Here is a 19,647-nt window from a genome sequence, read left to right on the forward strand (position 1 = left end):
AGGAGAGAGGAACAAAATCTCACTGTGTTTATAATCTGCATAATTATACCCACAGTGGCCTTTTTACTCATGGTCTTTGTTCTCCTTACTGGAATTAACGTCCTACTTTCCTAGTAAGTGGCACTTGCTCAAAACAAGGTGCCAAAGTATCAAATGTGTAACATTTACCTGCTTTTGCTCAAGAATTTTTGCCCAGTCCACTTTGGATCCAGCTTCAGGTAGTGTAAAGCTTTCATAGAGAACTCGATATTCGGCACATTGGTTTGTCACTCGGTCATGGAGCTGCTTGATGCTTTGTGGGAGAGAATCAAGACGGCATATCTATTACAATTAGGTGGCCTTCCAGGAGTTGCCCCAAATCTCTGAATCAGCTGAGGGGTCTGAGGCTGGTTTGAAATTCACCCCCTGTTCTTGTGAAGCATCCAAATGTGTCTCACCCATGCATTCAACTAAATGTATCTCGGGAGGTACAAATCTACAAATATGATAACTCCATTACTCACTCTTTTTCAATTTCCATGGCCTGAGGGTGCCTCATACGCTTGACTTTATCCACATCTAGGAAGAGGTCTTTTAGAAGAGTTTCAGCCTCTTTCAGGTTTTTGGCATTCTCCTGCTGGAACTCCAAAGGCTTGCTCTGCCGCTGGTTATTGACATCCTGTAGCCAGAAAATTGCAGGTGTGTAAGTCTCATTCATATCCAAAAGGACAGAGGGTAGTTTCAGATCCAGAAGGCAAGTGTTGTCCTTTAGCAATGGAATGTCATTCTCTGGCCCAAAACATTTTGTTCCCTGAGGTGAAGGAAAAGGCAATGCTCCCCCTACATTCTAGATACAAAAAGGTACTAGACTTGTAGGGGTTGTGGGAATGTAGAGATATCTGAGAAAACAAGGGAGGCGGAGCCAGTGTATTTCAAGACCTGGAAACAGCAGCTTCCCAGAAGACAGAATGCAAAACAGGCTTGGTGGCAATCAATTCCACGTGCTAAGAGCTTCTCTATGTGAAGCAAACAGTATATTGTGTGCTCACAATCCTGCACTCAGTAAAGCTTGCAGGGACTTCTCACAGTGCTGTCATCCTACAGGGCCTCTCCCATGCTTCCCAGCCATTTTTCACAGTGTTTTATACAGAGCAAGGAAAATCTGCTATTAAAATTCAAATCCCAACAAGCCAGAACAAAAGCCTCCATAAAAGTGGCAAAGCTTTTTATACTGTAGTTTATACTGCAATTCTACCACAGTACCACCTTGTGCTTAGTTAACAGAATTTTTAGAAAGCCAGAGAAATACAAATTGCAGGAGCAAACATGAGTAAATAATACACTTTTCTTCCTGTGATGAAAATGGAAGGTGCCTTCATAAAGCAGCAGGTTAAACTCCTCATGTAGAACAGCCCTAAAGATACTTCCTGTTGCAAGGGATTGAACTGTATTGTCTTTGAGAATAACCCAACTCTTTAATTTTATAATATACTTTGGTACTTTCAGGCAGTTCTCTGATTGTTTCATATCCAATAAAGCCCAAACAAATTTACCTTTCTTGTGTGATGCCAGAACAATTTTCAAAAGAAAATCAAGCCTGAATTAAGCACTTTGTGCATCTTCAAGGCATTTGGTGCATATGCACAACTGATTATAGAATCATAGAACAGTAGAGTTGGAAGGGGCCAGAAGGCCATCGGGTCCAACCCCCTGCTGTTGCAGGACACCAAGTCACACCATCCCACTCAGATGGCTGTCCAGAGGCGTTTTGAATGTCTCTAGTGAGGGAGAGCTCACAATATGTTCCATTGTCATACTGCTCTGACAGTGAGAAAATTCTTCCTGGTGTCTAGTCTAAACCTTGTTTCTTTTAACTTAAGTCCATTATTCCTTGTCCTGCACTCTGGAATGATCTTATCCTTTCTCTTTGTGACAGCCTTTCTGGTACTTGTAGAGTGTTATCACACCTCCCCTCAGTCTTCTCTTCTGGAGGCTGAATGTGCCCAGTTCTCCCAATCTTTCCTCATAAGGCTTTGCCTCCAGTCCCTGAATCATCCTCATTGCTCTTCTCTGTACCCTTTCTAGTTTTTCTGCCTCCATCCAATCATCCTGGTTGCCAGAAGTGGACACAGTACTCCCGGTGAGGTCTGACTCGTGCTGCATATAGGGGAACTAGTACTCACATGCTTTGGAAGTGAAGCTTCTGTTAATGCAGCCCAAAATCATGTTTGCCCTTTTTGCAGCTGCATCACATCGTTGGCTCATATTTAGCTTGTGATCTTCAACAACCCCAAGATCATTCAGGGTTGTTGTATTTGGGGCTTTCTCCAATATGTCTTCATTTCCCACACATGTTATGGTCCTCATAGCAGCCTCCCAAATTTACCTGCTTAAGTTTGGTCTGCGTTTCAAGAATGTCCTTCTCCACTTGATCAGCATTTCTTTGCATGCGAGAGATGAGCACAGCCAGGTCATTGCTGCCTGAGGACCTGAAGGTAAGAAAACAGAAATCAAGTGGATTAAGATAAAAGTGATTTGATTAGATTTTTTACTCAAGGCCAGGGTCAAGTATCACACAAAATACACTACAGTACAAGAACTCAAACTGGGGCATTGGTCCCTGCCGTAGACTCATTTAAAAGTTGCCTCTTCTCTGGAATATCATGGCCGTTCTGTTATCACACAATGACGACGACGACGACAACAACAATGGGATTGCCACATATTACACAGGAGAATGATAACAGTTGGCCCTGAAGAAGGGTTATCAATAAGAGATACAGGCATTCTCAAAACACTGTAAATAAAACCATATCTGAGCTTGTCCTCTAAACTGGTGCTTCTTATATTGTGGTCTGGGGATTCAGGGGAGTGTAGCGAAAATGCTGAAATGGAGAGGTTCCACAAATACAGTAGAGAAAAGAAAAACACAAATATGTTCCATTTCTGTGAAACACAGTGAAATAGAAGAACACTGTGAGGATGTGCTTCTTCCCAGATACATGCTGCTTGATCCGCAAAAGCTGACAATCCCGTGGCAAGATGTCCTAATGCTTGCTGTTAAGGGGCTTTTCCATTCTGACTTTATGCTCAGATTCATCCTGCTTAAGGGCAGCCTTTCCCTCACAGGTTTTGGACCGAAAGTCCCAGCTTCCAGCATTCCTGACCTCTGCCCATGCCAGCTGATGGGGGCAGAAGCTTAAAATTTGCAGAGGGCACCCCATGCAACAAGGCTGGGTTGGGGCACTGCTGATTCCTGCAGATCTTTGTCAGGGGAGAACATATAGTCAGACAGCCACAGGACCTCCCACTGGTCATGTTACTTCTTCCTGCACTACTGGGGAAGGAGTTTGGGAATCCGGAGGGCTGTTCTCTATTTCTCTCAGGGGAGAACATGGACTGGGATAAGGAAAATAACGTCTGAAAGACGTTAGTTCTTAAATGTATCAGCTCTTTATGCAGAAGTGATTTCCTGAGTAAACTAAGGTGCTGCTCCATTCTAACATGCATATTTAACGTTGTCCCACTGTGTTCAACAGAGGAATACACTTCACTGCGTTCAGTCCTGCACACATATACCCTCATGCACCACTGCATAGAACTGCAACGTTAAGGCTGAACTCATACACCCAGTTACCTAGGAGTAAGCCTCCCTGTCAGGCAAGTCAACAAATACGGGACTGCACAGTAACTCTTCCAAAGATAGATTTCCATTCTGTTAAATATTTAGCTCAAAATGTCCCTTTCAGACCTTCTGATCCGAATTCTGTGTTTGTTTCAGCACCTGACCTGCTGGGTTAATGCATTTTATGTATGAAATTTTGCCAGCTTTTCTGAGCTGCACTTCAACATCGAATCAAAGTTAATAATGAGCTTCTGCTGATCATGTGTCCTTCACAGGATGCCACTGAAAGCAACCTCCCAAGTCACGAGCAGAATGTTTATTTTGCTTTACCAGGTAGGGCCCTGCTATTTGAAAGCAGATCTCCCCCAGATTTAGCCCATTTCATGCTCACTGCTGAAGACAGGAAACAAACATCCGCTCCCTTTGCACGGGGACTGAAGTTCAGGACCTCTGGAGGGCATCGGGTCCAGGGAGTGTGTGGCCGATTCCTGAAGTTCTTTGTCAAAGGAGATCCCACAGTCAAATGACCACAGCATCTCCTGCTGGGTACTGATTACTTCCTGCACGGTTGGTAGGGAGCGTGGATTCTGGGAGTTTAATGGCCCTGGCCTCTTCTGTGGCACTGATGTGTGTCAGTCCTCCAACCTATTTCTTAAATGTCTTATACAACTTTCTGTGTAATGGGTGGGCAGCATATGGACCATATGCAGCTCATGAGCCTTTTCTGAGGCCCCTGCCAGGGCTGCCATGGCACAAAATCTGGCTGATCTTCAGGAAAAAGAGTTTTAATATTTTTATTGTACAATTTGTTATGTTTTGTTCTTGTTGTGAGCCGCCCCGAGGCTTTGTTGCGACGGGGGCAGCATAAAAATGTTTCAAATAAATACAAATAAATAAAAAAGAGCTCCCATTAAAAGCAAAAATGTCCAGTTTGCAATGTTGGTGGTAGAGTAGCAAAAAGGGGGCTATTTTAAAGCGAAACAGTCTCTTTTCCCAGTTGTATGACTAAAATTTGGCGGCAAGCTGCAACTTTTCATTTTTAAAGCAACCTTTTGCTCCTGTTGCCACTGCACCAAATTGCATAAGACATTCAGCTGAGCAGTGGCAGCGACAAGGCCCCTGGGTTAGGGTTAATCACACAAATCAAAACACCAAAAAATCATTTTAATGTTCAATATTACGAAAAGAGCACACTTTTAAAGTGACACCTGGGCTGTGCACGCGCTAAGCTTTATACAAGAGGGACATTTTCACAGGATTCCAGAAAGAGACTGGACCAGGGATCCTCCCTGGTGGCCTTCATCTCTGTGTCTCCCTTCATTTAGCCCTCTCTTGGACATGCATGCTGCTTCCTCCTAAATCTCATGTTCCAGGCTATCCACCCTTGTTCTGCTGCAGAGGAGAGAATGCGTGCAACACCTGGATAGAGAACAGTGTGTGCCCCAGGCTAGCACGCTAGCCCACCCCAATCTGCAGAAGCAGGAAAGGTAGTAGAAAGGTAAGCAGGACCTGGAGCCCAACCCTGCTACCTGGGCCACCGCCCCTTGAGAGGAGTTGCTGACAACCCCAGCCCTTTCCAGGCCAAGGCTTGATCATGACAAGGATATTAGCCTTCTAATAATTCTCACAAGATGCATGCTGAAGTTCATCCTGTGTAATTTCACATTCATTAATGCCACTCACTAATGAAAAATCCCCCTCTATGGACAATCAGCCTTGCCAGTGTTTATGATATGTTTTAAGAAATCTCTTATAATTCAATTGCCTGTTTTTAATAAACAGGAATATTTGCTATTTGGGACCAAAACCGGCAATTGCCTTCCTTTGGATTAAAAGTTGAAGTATTTTCCAAGTTTATTTTCAGGGAAAGAAAGTCTACCAAAGTATTACTTTTTTCAGAGACAGGAAGAGTAGGAATTCCTTGTGCATCATTAGTACTGTACATGTGTCAGACTCTTCTTTCGCCAAACTTCTGAACACCCATAATATTGGATGACCTTTCAATGATTTACATAAATCAGTCCATTGCTGATCAATGAAGTGAATGCCCAAATATAAACAGCACGGCAGAGCGGTGCTCAGACACAAACACAAGAATGACTGCAGCTGGCATGGATTCATCACAGGGAAAGGGGAACAAGCCCTCGTCCAAACGGCACATCATGAGAAGACGTGCACTTGCCAGCAGGGCATGTCACCTACTGTGTCTCCCTGACAGTTGAGAAGCACACAGACCTTGGCAGCAAGTGAACTAGTATTCCCCATTCTCCGCCACTGAAAGCCAATGAAGCTAATTTGGGTGGCTGGACAGGAAGGAAAGCTCAATGAATGATGTCTCGTTACATATATTTTACAACGGTGCATTACTGTGGAGACAAGGTTCTCTGGTACCCCTACACATCCCATATTATGCTTCTAGCTTGCACATTTCACCAAGAGGAATACTCAAGCCAGTAGAGCAAGTATCTGGAAAGCAAAGGTCAAATTGCAGAGGGTCAGGATGGGGACCACTCCTCCGGGAACACGCTAGCTTTCTTCTCTGGATGTGGAAAAGGTTGGACTAGTTTCTTGCCATTTGTGTCATTGAATTAATTGTGTTTGTAAAAGGGAACTAAAAAGCAGAATGATGTCCTTGTGGTGGGCAGACTCTTGAGCAGTGATCTAGGTGGTCAAGCTAAACTGGAAGAAGAGGAACAAGCTGGAGACTGAATCTACCTAAGGTCCGATTGTGCCATCCCTGGCCCAGGAGCTGCCTCCATCCTGTGACATTTCATGAATACTGCTGGGTGTCAGCATCCTGGCAATTGAAGCACAACATTCCTGTACCCTACTGGTGACTTCACAGTGACAGGGAAGCACCCAAGCTGGGTGTGTTGCACGTGATATGCTGAAAAGTGTAATGGCCGGTTTTCCTCTCTCTCCTTCTGAAAAAGGAAAAACCAGCATCTCTAATACTCAGCAAGAGGCCTCATAGCATCACTCATTCTAACAGAAAAAACAAAAATTATCCCCCAAAAAGGGATCCTTGTGGAATCTCAGAACTAACACTGCAATACTATACAATTACCCAGGAAAAAGTCCTATCAAACATAATAGGGCATAGTTTTGAATAGGCATGTATGCAATTCTGTTGTTAGGTATATTTGAGTGCTTTGTTAATAAACTTTTTAAATAAAGTTCAATTACTAATACACACTTATCACATTTTTGTATATTCCCAACTAGAGAAAATATGGATATTTGTAAATATTCTCCTAATTTTCAAGGTTCAGCATTTTCAATGACATTAATGAAACATTTCAAATCAACAATTAAATTCACATTTTGATGTGAACTGTATAACACAAAGTCTGAGATTCGAAGGCTTGGTCACACCTCAGGATTATTTGCTGGGAAACATTTCCTGTTCATACTAAAAATCAAAATTGTAGCATTTTGTAAAACCCACTTTTCAAGTGTATCAAAAAGGGGGAGTAGGGTGGTATGACGGTCCCTTAGAAGCAGAATCTTCAAGGCAAGGGGTCAATTGGGGTGCTTACATGTCCCCAGGGTGCCTTCATTTTTCAAAGTGTGGCTAACCGAGGGGCACAAGTACCCCATCTAAAATCCCGGAGGTCATGCTGAAAAGGATGTTTGGGGGGCTACCCTTAAATTTCCTTCCCTTTTCTAGCAGAGCCCTGGGAGAACGTTGGGGTGATCACAAAGCCAGGGCCCCTTCCCTTTGGCAAGAGTTCCTGAAATCAAAGCTCCAACTTTTCAAAACTGGAGGGATTGATAGTACATTCCCTTGGCACCTCAGCTCTCCACACAAGGAAGCATTATGTTCTATTGCTAATCTGCTTTCAAATGTCACGGATGCCATTGCATGTTAAGTAGCCAACACTTAAAGAACATTTGGAGAATGTTTAGTGAGTATCTGAAGAATATTTCGCATAAAAAACTGCAATGGAGAACTTCAGAAAGCATACCTGTTCAGTTTAACATCCTTACTAAGGTGACTGAAGACTGCATTGCTACGTTATGTTTTTGGTGTGAGCACACAATAAAAAAACCCATAATATATGCCACTCCTGAGGCCAGGCGCCAGTCAAGTTTCCCTGACATGGATACGCTTTTACACATATGTATTTGTCTACAGTAGGGTGTGAAGAGACCTTTAAAGATTGCAAGCCCAAACCGGGAATTAACTAGCTTATTGCAAATGAATCACTAGAAAAGTAGAAGGTGTGTACTTGCAAAAGGGCATAGCACTAAGAAAAAGGAGAGACTATTTAATGCATGTCTGAGAAATAGCCATCCTTCTGCTGCTAAATGACAGACATACCCCCATACACAGTACTCCATCAATCAGAGGCACGGACGTTTTATATTTTCAGACATACCCTATCATTATTGTGAACATAAATCAATGAGACAGAAATAATTAGCACCCAAAAACTTGAGATGCTTTGGAAAAGTTCACATAAGGCTCTGGCTAAAATGCTGACTTGTCTCCCAAATTCCAACCCAATGTGAGCTCTCTCATTTGTTAATTGTACTTTTCCAGAGTGGCAAAAAATGTTACAATAAATTAATATGATGGACTGGAAAATTGAGGTCTGTAGAGAGAGATGATCTGCCACAGTGAGCAAGGGAGATAGTGTACACACATTACGCTCAACACAGGCACACACACACACAGAAATATACTGGCCTTTCCTGAAAAACTGGTTAGTACCACAACCAAGGGACAGTTGTTACTTTTTCCTTCGAAAGAATATCACTTTTTTTTCATAAAATCATGAAGCTGGAAGGGAACTAGAGGCCATCTAGTCAAGCGGTAGACAATCTGGTACCCTCCAGATATTTTAGAGTATAGCTCCCACCTAGAGAATCCTGTCCCCAGTGAAGTCTACTGGGTGCCAACTTGGTCATCTTTTCAGGGCCAGGTTACAGACGACTTCTACTCCCAAGCATTTGACAGCATATAGTAAACTTTTCAATGGTTCTTGGATTTGTTTAAATTAATGGCTTTTGAAAATTGTTTTATCTTTTCTTATGTAAGTTATTTTATATTATGTTATTCTATTGGGTGTTTAGGTTTTTAATCTTTGTGCCCATAGGGCTTTGGCTGTTACTAAAAAAATAAATAAATGAAATGACATCAAATCAGCTCCAGCGAGCATGATTAATGCGCAGATAATAGGATCATAGCCCAAAGCACATGGGACCCGATCAACTTCCTTTTTCTCAATAGAACGGATATTGAAGGCAGGACTGGATTTCTGCATGCTCTCCTCTCCCTGTGTAAATCCCCTGCACACCTTTCATGTCTTCTCCAGAGGGTTGGGGGAACTGTCCAGAAGATGTTTGGAAGGGGTGTGGAAGTCCTACTCCACTAGCAGTGTTGGTACTGCAGGCATAACAAGGAAGCTGGCTGCAACCCCTGTGGCGAAACCAGGCTGCGCTCCCTTACAGTCTAACTCATCCCTCTGCTCATTGTGGAGGAGCCACAATACAGGACGCTGGATGCTGGGCAGGTCTTTCTCAGAAATGTTAGATCTCCTTAGACATGTCCAAGATCTTATTAGATACCTTGAGGAAGCTGAGCCCACCATCTTGCAAAGCAGACTGTTCCACTGTTTAGAGCTTTTACTGTTAGGAAGTTTCTCCTAATCTTTAACTGCAACCTGTCTTCATTCACTGGCCCTAGTCTGGCTCTCTGGAATAACAGAGAACAAGCCTGCACCCTCTTCTGGAGAGCAGCCTTTCGGACATCTCAAGACCTTCAGCACTGGCAGAAAATATATTATTGCCAGGACAAATATTACTTCTCCTCCAATGCTACAGGCTAGATACCAATATTGGCTGAGAAAGTGCATGCAGCCATGAGCTTTCTACCTCCCCCCACCCTTCCCACCAAGCTTACTGGCCGTAAAAATCTGAGTACAGAAACTGGTTTTCATTTCTCAGTCAATTGCACAATCGGTAACACCCCAGTGGCTCCCCTTCCCTGGAATGAGGAGGAGTCCTGAAAGCAAACAGTTGAACACCACCCAAAATTCCAGCTGTTGTTTCCTGCCAAACGAGAAGGCACATTAGTCATGACCATAGTGCCTCCGAGACATGTTGAAACAGCCCTCAAAAGTATTTGCTCTTTCTGCAACTGAGCCAGCCGACTTAGCCAAAAGAAAGTCACTGTATCGACAGTCTTGTTTGTACTTCAGAGTTTATGATATATTATGTATGGCAAGCAACCACAAAGTAGTGGAACTCAAGGTGTTACTTTGATCCACCTTTTTTGTAAAAGCAAACAAGACCAGAACTAGAGACTGTTTGACAAAAACAACCCATTGAAACACGCTGGTGCTGTGGCCAATCCTCTTCAAGTGCAGTGATATTTTCTGTCCGCATACACCTGCACACAGAGTGTTGTTGTTTGTTTGGAGATGTTCAGGGCCAGAGACAGCACCTAACATCCTACACTGTGTTTACACTGACTCTTGGTTTTGGCTGGTATGCTGCCTGTTCTTCCAGCCATAGGCTTATCTGATAAGAGCAACTGCCTCTGGGAAACTGCCCAACATGTCCAATGTCCTACAGTACCCTGGAGCCAATCATGGAGTGATTTGAGAGCATTGTGTGGGAAATTTAGCCTTCCCAGACTTGGGCTAAATTTAGAAAAATGTGTGTGTGTCTACCCTGATCACTCTTTTTCTCTCACACACATTGCTAAATCCTATTTCAAAAAAAACTTTCTCAGAACATGTATAGATCCTATGCCTTTCTCTGTACAACAGTAACTACATAATTGGGCAATTCACTGATGCTCCTGCCTAACTGGATTTAATAGGAGAGCTTGAAGATCATCCAGGATGTGTCGAGCGTTACCTGTCTTAGTGAAGTCCTCACAGCTCACATTCCTTGTGTTTGATTCCTCTAGAGAAGCCATTTGGAAAGACATTTGGCTTCTGCTTGATTGCCACTGGTTTATTACTAAACCCTGTCTTGAGACAGGGGTTAAGGAAGTATGTTTCTGACCATGTTTCTTAAAAAGTAAATATCTGATACTCTTGTACAACGAGAACCCAAGTTTTCTGCCTTGACAAATACTTTAAAATGTAGCCCAAAATGTAGAGTATCAATAGTATACATTTGCGTTCTTTTACTAGTTCTAATATATTATGAGAATGAATGAATGAATTCTATCTTCCTTTTTCAACCACATAATGCACAGTAGGCGAGAAAAGAAATGCAAAATGGTGAAAGCTGCCTACTTGCACAAAATGGTTGGTGGCAGCTGGATTATGTTTGGACGGCCCCTTCTGTCTCTTATCCAATGGACAGGTTTGTGGCAATGAATAGACGGGAATAAGGACAATCTTCCCTTATTCTTACATAAAATACTACTTCTGGTCAGAGATGCACAGAGAAAAAAGCCCACTGATTGCAGCTCTTATGTTGTAACACTAATAAAAGCAGACAGAAAGTCCTGGTTGGATCGCAGCAAAAGTCCATCTAGTATAGAAGACCATTTTCTACAATGGCCAACGAGGTTCCTCCAGGAAGGAGATCACCCTCTGCGTGGTTAGAAATTCTACTTGGCCCTCATGTTTAATAGTAGCTACAAGGCCCATCCTCAATGAAACAGTCCAATTCCATCTTAACTCTATTTAAATAAGCCAGGACCAGCACCTCAAGCTTGCAGCAGGGAGCTCCATAAATCATGTCTAGTGTTTGATGAAGTACTTTCCATTACTTTGCCCTGAATCCACTATTACACAGTTTCACCAGGTAACTCTATGTTCTAGTATGATGAGAGACAAATAAAAATCCCACCCACTTTTTCAACACTAGAACATTTTTTTAATCAACCTGGCATGTTCTCTCTCATCTATTTTCTAAATTAAAAAAGTTTCCTTTGTAGTAAAAGCATTCCATCTCCTGGATCTTTTTGGTTGCCCTTTTCTTCTCCTCTTCTTGTTCCACAATGCCCTTTTGCAGATGGGGCAACTAAAACTGAATATAGCAGAGGTGGCAACTTGTGGACCTCCAGAAGTTTTACTTTATAGCTCTCAGCATCTCTCACTATTACCTAAACTGGCTAGCACTTATAGAAGTTGTAAGTCAAAACATCTTGAGGGCCAAATGTTGCCCAGTCCTACAAAACAGTATTCCAAATGAAGCCATAGCTGATACATACTACAAAGAAAGGCATTACAGTAATGACCACTATATTTCAATTCCGTTCATAATAATTACTAGTTTTGAATTTAATTTTCTCATTACCACCATACAATAAGCTGATGTTTTCATTATCCTTCAAGACCTCATCTGGTTGCATAAATCTATAACAGATATGAGAGTGTTAAATTAGAAATTTGTAAATGACTTGGATTTTAATATAGAAACATAGAAACAGAGCGAGTCAGAAGGGGTCTCCCAGGCCATCTAGTCTGACCCCCGGCTCTAGCCGGCTCCACTCACGACATGCCCACCATGTGCATGTCCAGCCTATCTTTGAATATGATCTGGCGAAGAATTTAGGGGACTCATAAAGCTTTCTTTTTCACAGAGGTGCTCAGTTTTGGGCCCCTCATTACAGAAAGGATATAGCCAGGTTAGAGTCAGTGCAGGGTAGGGCCACAAGGTTGGTGGCCAGTTTGCAGGGGATGCCATATGAGGTGAGACTGAGGGAACTGGGTCTCTTCAGCCTGGAGAAGAGGAGACTCAGAGGGGATCTGTTGGCAACATACAGGTATGTGAGGGGATGTCACATGGAGGTGGGTAGAGACTGTTGTCCCCTGCAGAGGAAGGCAGGACGCGCTCCAACGGAGCCAAGCTCAGGGAGCCAAGGTTCCATTTGGATGCCAGGAAGCACTTTCTGACCGTTAGGACCCCGAGGATGTGGAATGGGCTTCCACGGGAGGTGGTTGAGGCCCCATCGGTGCGGGTGTTCAAGGATAGGCTAGACATGCACATGGTGTGCATGTTGTGAGAGGAGCTGGCTGGAGCTGGGGGTCAGACTAGATGGGCCCGGGAGACCCCTTCTGAATTGCGCTGTTTCTATGTTTCTATTCCAAGTCCCTAAATCTTGTAAAGTAGACCCATTCTCAGAGAGCTTTGACAACATCTCTAATCTGCTGGCTTTGGACCAGAAAAGTGAATAGTCCAGAAATAGTTATTGGTTGTATTCATGAAAGACTCCTCCAATGAGTGCGGTTATATGTTTGTTTCCCCCTTTTTGTTCCCTTCTTTCTTCATTAGAATAGGATCAGCAATCACCACGACACCAATGCAGTCCATGGCATGCCTCCTGCGCCATCTTTGTAGCAGCATGAAAATCTGTGCTTATTCTCACTTCCATCTCGAAACAGTGTTAGGCATTACAGACTTCTTAATGCCAGTTGCCCGCACAATCACTTTTGATCAGGTGGTACTGCTGCTTCTTTGCTTGGTAACTTTCCCTACTTTGTACGTTACTAGCATGCACCGCTGGCTAAATGGAAAGCCATAGTGCAGGAAGTTGGCAGGTAGCTGTAAGTATGGAAGCCTGTAGCAGGCAAAATGAATGCCCTCAACAAGACACAGGATATAGCCCAGTCATTCCACTTGTTAGCTATATAATTCTGTTAAACAAGGGCAACATGGACAGGGTTATTTTGCTTTAAAGGGGTTTCGAAGACTTTTTGAGCCAGAAGCATTCTTAATTTTAGATTCCTGCCAAATTCCAAAATCAAAACCTTCCCCTTTCCTTGCCTTTGAGGTAGTGATTTTTGCTTTGGACAAGCAAAAAGAGTTTCAAATCAAGCTGAATACAAAACAATAGGATAAATAATAGACCTAGAATAAATTAATACATGGTTATACTATGAGTTAATACAAAAGCTCTAGTCATCAGCAACATTTATCATCCTGGACTAAATCTTTCAAATACTCTTAAGGCAATATAGATGTTTCACATTTCAAGGGACTTTTTATTTCGGAAGTGTTACTAATTAGTCTGGATTAAAGCAAGTGTGCGAAGAAGATAGATTTCTGGAGGTTTTGGACTTCAGCTTCTAGAAGACCCTGTCACCATGGTCCATGGTCCAAGACACCTGGAGATCTACTTGTTTCCACCTCTGAACTACAGCAACCCAACCCAGTGGAACACAATGGATGCTTGACTCGGATACTGGAGTATCAAAGAGGGCTGCTGAAATGAAGAATAAGTCCACCGAGGCCGTTGCAGCTGGTAAAAGCAACACCTCTTAGAAGCAACCCCATGGCATGATAGATGTAAACCAGTCTTTCCCAATCTGATGCCCTCCAGATGATTTGGGCTTCAACACCCATCAGTTCCAGCCAGTATGGTCAAGAATGCAAGTAGCTAGTATGAATTGGTAAAGTAATTCCATCCCTTCTCTTGTGGAGCAGACATAGCGCAGTGGCTGAGAACGTGCAGGGGGTTCCAGGTTTAACTGCTAAAAAAGCACAGCTCCACGGCCCCCCTCAAGTGACCCTGCTGGCCTCAGGAGAGGTGGAGGGTGTCACCCCATCTCCTGCACTGAAGTTAGATTCCATTCCATTCCAGTGCCAGTTTAGTCACCTTCGGTAGAAAGAAGAGGGTGAGGAGGAAGTACCTGGTCCTTCACCTCAGGCAACAAAATGTTTTGGGCAGGCTCCATATTTACAGGACCACACCCAGAGCCACCCCAAGGCATTTTAACAATAAAAAATAAATAATTTTTGCTGCCTGGGGTGAAGCACAAGAGGGCACCCCTTTCCACTCCACATATTGAAGCCAGCTGGTAACCAGACAGCAGACCGAGCTAGTTTAAGAGTGCAAGAGAGACCTATGGCAGACATGCTCTCCAAGAGAGGAGGATGAGTGGCGGGCTCAGAAGGAAGGGCTGGGGGTCTGCTTCCTTCCCCACAGCACCTGCCACCGGCAGGAGTTGCCTTGCTCCACCCAACGTTAGGGCCAGCCCTGACTCTGCCGCACATTCCTGGTCCATCCCCAGCCTGGATTGTGTGGTCTGTTTTTCTGCAAACCATCTGAATTGCTTACTAGAAGCACATGAGCACATGAATCTGCTACTTCTAACGTTCCAAATGCTGGTTGATGAGGGAATGCACATCATCACCAGGCTCCTTTACAAAGTTTTTAGATACATTTATTTTGTGTGCATGATCATGTATAGTTACACGAGAGCACTGTGTCCGCTCCGTGTGGCATCTGATCTCCATCAGAATGTGAATGTGGTACAATCTTGGAAACAAAGAAGAAAAAAGGAGGTAACTCATGCAGTGTGGTTGTACAAATGGGCACCAAGCAATTCCTGATCGCCTAATGACAACTCTCTAGAAAAATGCTGACATTCTCCATCTGACTCGGTGGTATCTGGGCCTTTCATCAAAAGGCAGCAGTTGTGCTACAGCAAAACTGCCACAATGAGGCACAGGAGGGAAAGAGAGTAGGCAGCCTAGAGGCAGGATTGTCCTTCACCTAAGCCAGCCTTCCCCAATCAGGTGCCCTCCAGATGTGCTCCAAATTCCAAGCCAGCACTACATAAAGGCCAGACTGCCTGGGAATTTAATGGTCTAACACATCTAGAAAGCACCAGGCTGGGGAAGGTGATGCAGGTGTGGGGCTAAAGCACTCCACCTGTCCTTTCATTTTTCTCAAGAATAACAAGAAGCTGCCAGGGATTCTCACCTGTATTTTCAGCTTGAGGGTGTTTAGAATGAGCTACAGTTTCTGAACCATCTTCATAAGTAGCCCCCAACATGTAATGCATTGTAGTAGAATAACTCTGAAGTTATCAGGGCATGGATCTTTGTGGCCATTATTTCTGTCCTGGAGGGGCAGCAGCTGAGCTAGTAAAGAGTGTTCCAAGCTACCACAGAAGCCTGTGCTTACAGTGCCAAACTTGAACTGGTAAGCACCCCAAGACTACTAATGCAATCCAAGAGCTAGGTTTTTGAGGACCACATTCCACTGAAGGGAAACTATTAGGGGCTGCAGGTGAGCAGAGGCAGGACCTAAAGTACCAAAATCATACATATTTTCAAGTAAAGCGTTGCCTCGTATGCATTACACATGCATGAGGAATCGCACCTTTCTCAGAGAAAGATGTGAAATATGGCAAATCAGCGGAAGGCATTAAAGATCATTGGCAGCTTCCTATACACTGTCAAGGGGCACGATCATATCCAGAATTTCACATTAAAATGAAACAAAACCAGTCAGAAGATTGCTAGCAGATGACGATAATAAATGATGCCAAAGAAACTCATTGGTACAGATGGGCTTAATTTTTCTAATCTATCTGTAAGTGCAAAATTGTGCATATTTTGATAGGGCAAAGACTTGGAAAAATGGAGAAGCGAGGCAGAGTACATGCACTGTTATATCCATGCTCTCTAATGACCCTACATACGCATCATTTTTTTTATTTCTGACCTTTCAGCAGATGCAATCTAAATATTTACAAACACCTCCTTCAACCACGTAGACTAGAAATTTCATTAAAACAATGTCAAAGTGTGTACTTGTGGGCCTCTTGTATTTCGTTCTGCATTTGTCGATCATTACATTCAAAAACAGATGCTCACTGACTTCTTCCACTATGTGGCACAATCACAACTATGAGCCATAGCTGGCCTGGCTTTTAGAGATCCTGATTTACTGTAGGATGTGAGAACTTCATTATTCACCCCACTGCAGGAAGAAAAAAATCATGCAGGACTGCAGGAAGAAGAGGCCTTCCAAAAAGATTCCACACCACTCGTGCTGGGAAGAAAATCAGACTTTAGCTTCCAGCTGCCTCCCAAAACAAGTCGTACTTTTAATTCGTTCCCACACCTATGGATTTTTCATCTTTCCACTTGCATGCAGAATTTCAAAGCCACTTGTCATGCCGAATAGGAGGGAAGTGAGTCGCCTTTGTTATACAGGAAGAAGGCATTAATTGGTATACATTGCCTCTTCACTTCATGCCTCAAAATGCAACCTGATACTGTCTACTCACATATAAGTCCCACTGAGTTTAATGGGATTGCTCCCTGCCAAATAGGAATAGCATTCTTTTGAACTTTCCTTAGCCATCCCTGGTTCATATTCTCTGTTCACATGTATAGACCTCCCTGGGGAAAATGTCTTACCGGATGACATTTTCCCAGTTCTGCAAAAAGAAGGACTCCCAAGAGTCAATGACTTACTTGGTTTGCTTGATTGGGGACCCTTTGGTTGGGGAACTTCTGCTCGGTGAGCCTTTGCCCACCCCTTTGAACATCTTGGAGGCAACTGAAGCTCCCCTCTTGGTGTCCAGACGGTTCTTGAAGAAGGGGTGGGTAGTTTCGGCTGGCTCTGCTGCTGTGGCTGTGATCTGTGGAGATGGTAGGACAGGAAAGGTGGAGAAGATCTGCAGATCCTTACAAGCAAAATCTGGATGGCTCCTCCCCAAGCTGCAGCTGATCAAGAGCAGAGATGGAAACCCGCCTGAAAGAAAAAAAAAAAAGACTTGAAAAACCAGTTCACAACTGAATGATTAAAAGCCTGAAGGGAGCCTTGGAGACCCCACCCTGGTCCTCTGAAAAACGTACTTTTGAGGACACAAAGACATTCCCAACTCTATTCACATGCTTTCTGACAGCCTTTTCATAGGATAAAAATCCCTACACAGAGCCTAATTCTCAAACAGTGGGGCAAATATGTGTACAGAATAATTTAGGAAAGAAACCTTCCCCCAGTGCTAGCACCCAAGTCAGGCAGGCCCTCTACCCAGTAGCTGTCCGGTCCATGTCGCCACCAAAACACTTCATGCTTGACCATATTTTTGTCACCACAGAGGAAACAAGTAACCCAAAAAGCCGGCCTGATCCACGGAAGATTTTGGAACCAGCACCTCTGTGAGTGGAGGGGAAATAAAAGCAAAACCAATGTATTGGCTGCTACACTTGCTGCATATATTGTAAAGTCCATGGCTAGGATCCCAAGTGCTACTTCAGATATCCCCTGGGATCAACAGGCTCCAAGTTAGGTTTTTAAATGTTTATTTTTCTTTGAACAGCGGATACTTGTGCCAAGCTGCATGGCATGCTGTGAGTGCAACTTGGCATGAGAGCTGCTATTTGAGAAACACAAGGGGTAATAGAGCCGCCTTAGCACTTACAAATGATTTCTTTTAATACAAGAGAGATTTCCCAATATGAACATTAATATTGAGGCTTCTTGATGGCACCTGGAAAGTTTAAATCCCCACCCAGCTCACTGAGGGACCTTGAAATAGCCATCCACTAGCTCTCATCCTGAACTACCTTACAGGGCTGTTGCGATGATAAAGAGTGGAGAAGGGGAATTCCCTGAAGGGAAGACAAGATAGAAATGTAATTTTGAAAAATTAAATGAGGGGCTACCAGCATGGTATGAATCACATTTCCTTAGAAAAATATCTAAGTCTCTTCTGCAATCCATTCCATTTTACTGCTGCTACATGTGGCATTTATGTCTGCAGTTTTGTTTTATTGTACTAGGCTTCCCATTTCCAGCACCCGAAATACATGCAGAGCCGTGCAGAGATCTCTGGGAGGGGGAGAAAGATCACTTGCAGCCGCCTTCCCCAGCCTTGCAGCCCGGACTACAACTCCTGGAGCCCCAGTCAGGTTGGAAGTAAGCTTCTGCGGATGTTTGTTTCTTCCTGCAGCAAGTCCAGTCAAGACTGCCCAAGCATTCCCCCCAAAGCACCTTTTGGCTCCGACAGTCAAACAGGCTTGTCGGATGGCTGAAGTGGGTGTGCAGGAAAAATGCAGCTATTTTCTCATTTGAATGCAAAACATGCCAAGCATCTGAGTAGAATGGAGGCTGCCTGCCAAACGAACAGGAAGGTGTGGCCGCTTTCATTGAAGGGCAAAATAAACGTGGAATTCAAATGGTTCCCGGTGCAGTTGCAGGAGGCCTTCTCTGGGGCAAGATGAGAGTGCCGAGAACAAGCTAAAATGGGAAGGTGTGTTCTCTTTGATCTGGGTGGCTGTAACTAAAGACACCTGTGAAAAATTATTTTTTTACAAAGGGCTTTTGTTGATTGCATGGGAAAAGAAATACTGCCATCTTACTGAACGCTCGGATGCTGCGAATGACAACGTCAGAGATATGTTCAGTGAAGCGGCACTGCATTTGCTCTCTGGTTGACTGGTAAAGTCAGAGGGAGAGGGAGAAGAAGGGGAGGAAGCCATGGCCTGGGGACATGTGATGCGGGAGCCACTGATGGCTGACTCCACTTCTCTCCTTCTCCAAGTTGCTGCTAATTTGTGGAAGCCGGACAGGACACTTCCTCCCTCTAACCCACTGAAGCCACTCTTCCACCTCCCAGAACAGTACCACAAGTTTAGCACACACAGAAATTTATGCAATGGACAAACACCCAACATTTTAAAAAGATATGACAGAAATAGGGTAAAGATGACAGTTTGAGGTGAGCATCACAGGTCATGCCAGTGAGTCGGGCATTACAATGCAAACAAAATACGTGGTGTAGATCAAGTTGGAGAAAGCTTGTGAACAGTAACAATTCCATGTCTGGACATCAAACCAGGCTCCCGGAGGCGAACACTAAAGAAAAAAGACATGATCGCTCTTAGCAGAGTAGATGCACGTATAAATCTGAGGGCGGGAATTTAGAAAAACTTGCTTTGGTTCTTCCGGGGGTTGATTCACACCTGCAGATGCACCTGGTATCTCATTACTTGATGGTCGATGGCTTGTACTGGAATGTGAACCATTTGAGGAGATGAAATGAAAACTCTGCCTCTGGTATTAGATCTCAAATGGCTGTTCCATGCAAGTCATCACTTCCTGCTCCTGTCACTGCATGATACACGCAGAGGTATGAACTGGCCTTCGTATCACCAAGAATTCCCTGCAGGGATGGAAATGGAGGTAAGAGACTCTGTGCTGACTATTCCATATTGGGTCAGACTAAGGGCCAGGCGGTAAGTTACATTAGAGTTCCAAGATGGCAATGCCTAACATAATTTCTCAAAAAGCCATCGTAATTTGGATCAGGGATCAGGTATAGGGG

At 43.8% G+C, this 19,647-nt stretch overlaps 1 protein-coding gene across 1 annotated transcript in view; it reads right to left on the reverse strand.

Annotated features, from left to right (window-relative positions):
* Positions 1-16,930, reverse strand: part of EVPL (envoplakin) — a 45,426-nt gene extending 28,496 nt beyond the window's left edge. The window contains exons 1-4 of the mRNA XM_044453973.1: positions 16,790-16,930; positions 2,366-2,468; positions 504-658; positions 169-292 (exon numbers count right to left, since the gene is read on the reverse strand). Coding sequence (XP_044309908.1) covers positions 169-292; positions 504-658; positions 2,366-2,468; positions 16,790-16,863 — 456 coding nt within the window. The 5' untranslated portion in view covers positions 16,864-16,930. The remainder of the gene's footprint in view (positions 1-168; positions 293-503; positions 659-2,365; positions 2,469-16,789) is intronic.
* Positions 16,931-19,647: the final 2,717 nt, after the last annotated feature.

The sequence above is a fragment of the Varanus komodoensis genome, unplaced genomic scaffold, assembly GCF_004798865.1.
Source record: "Varanus komodoensis strain SLA01 unplaced genomic scaffold, ASM479886v1 scaffold7_1, whole genome shotgun sequence".
Taxonomy (NCBI): Eukaryota; Metazoa; Chordata; class Lepidosauria; order Squamata; family Varanidae; genus Varanus; species Varanus komodoensis.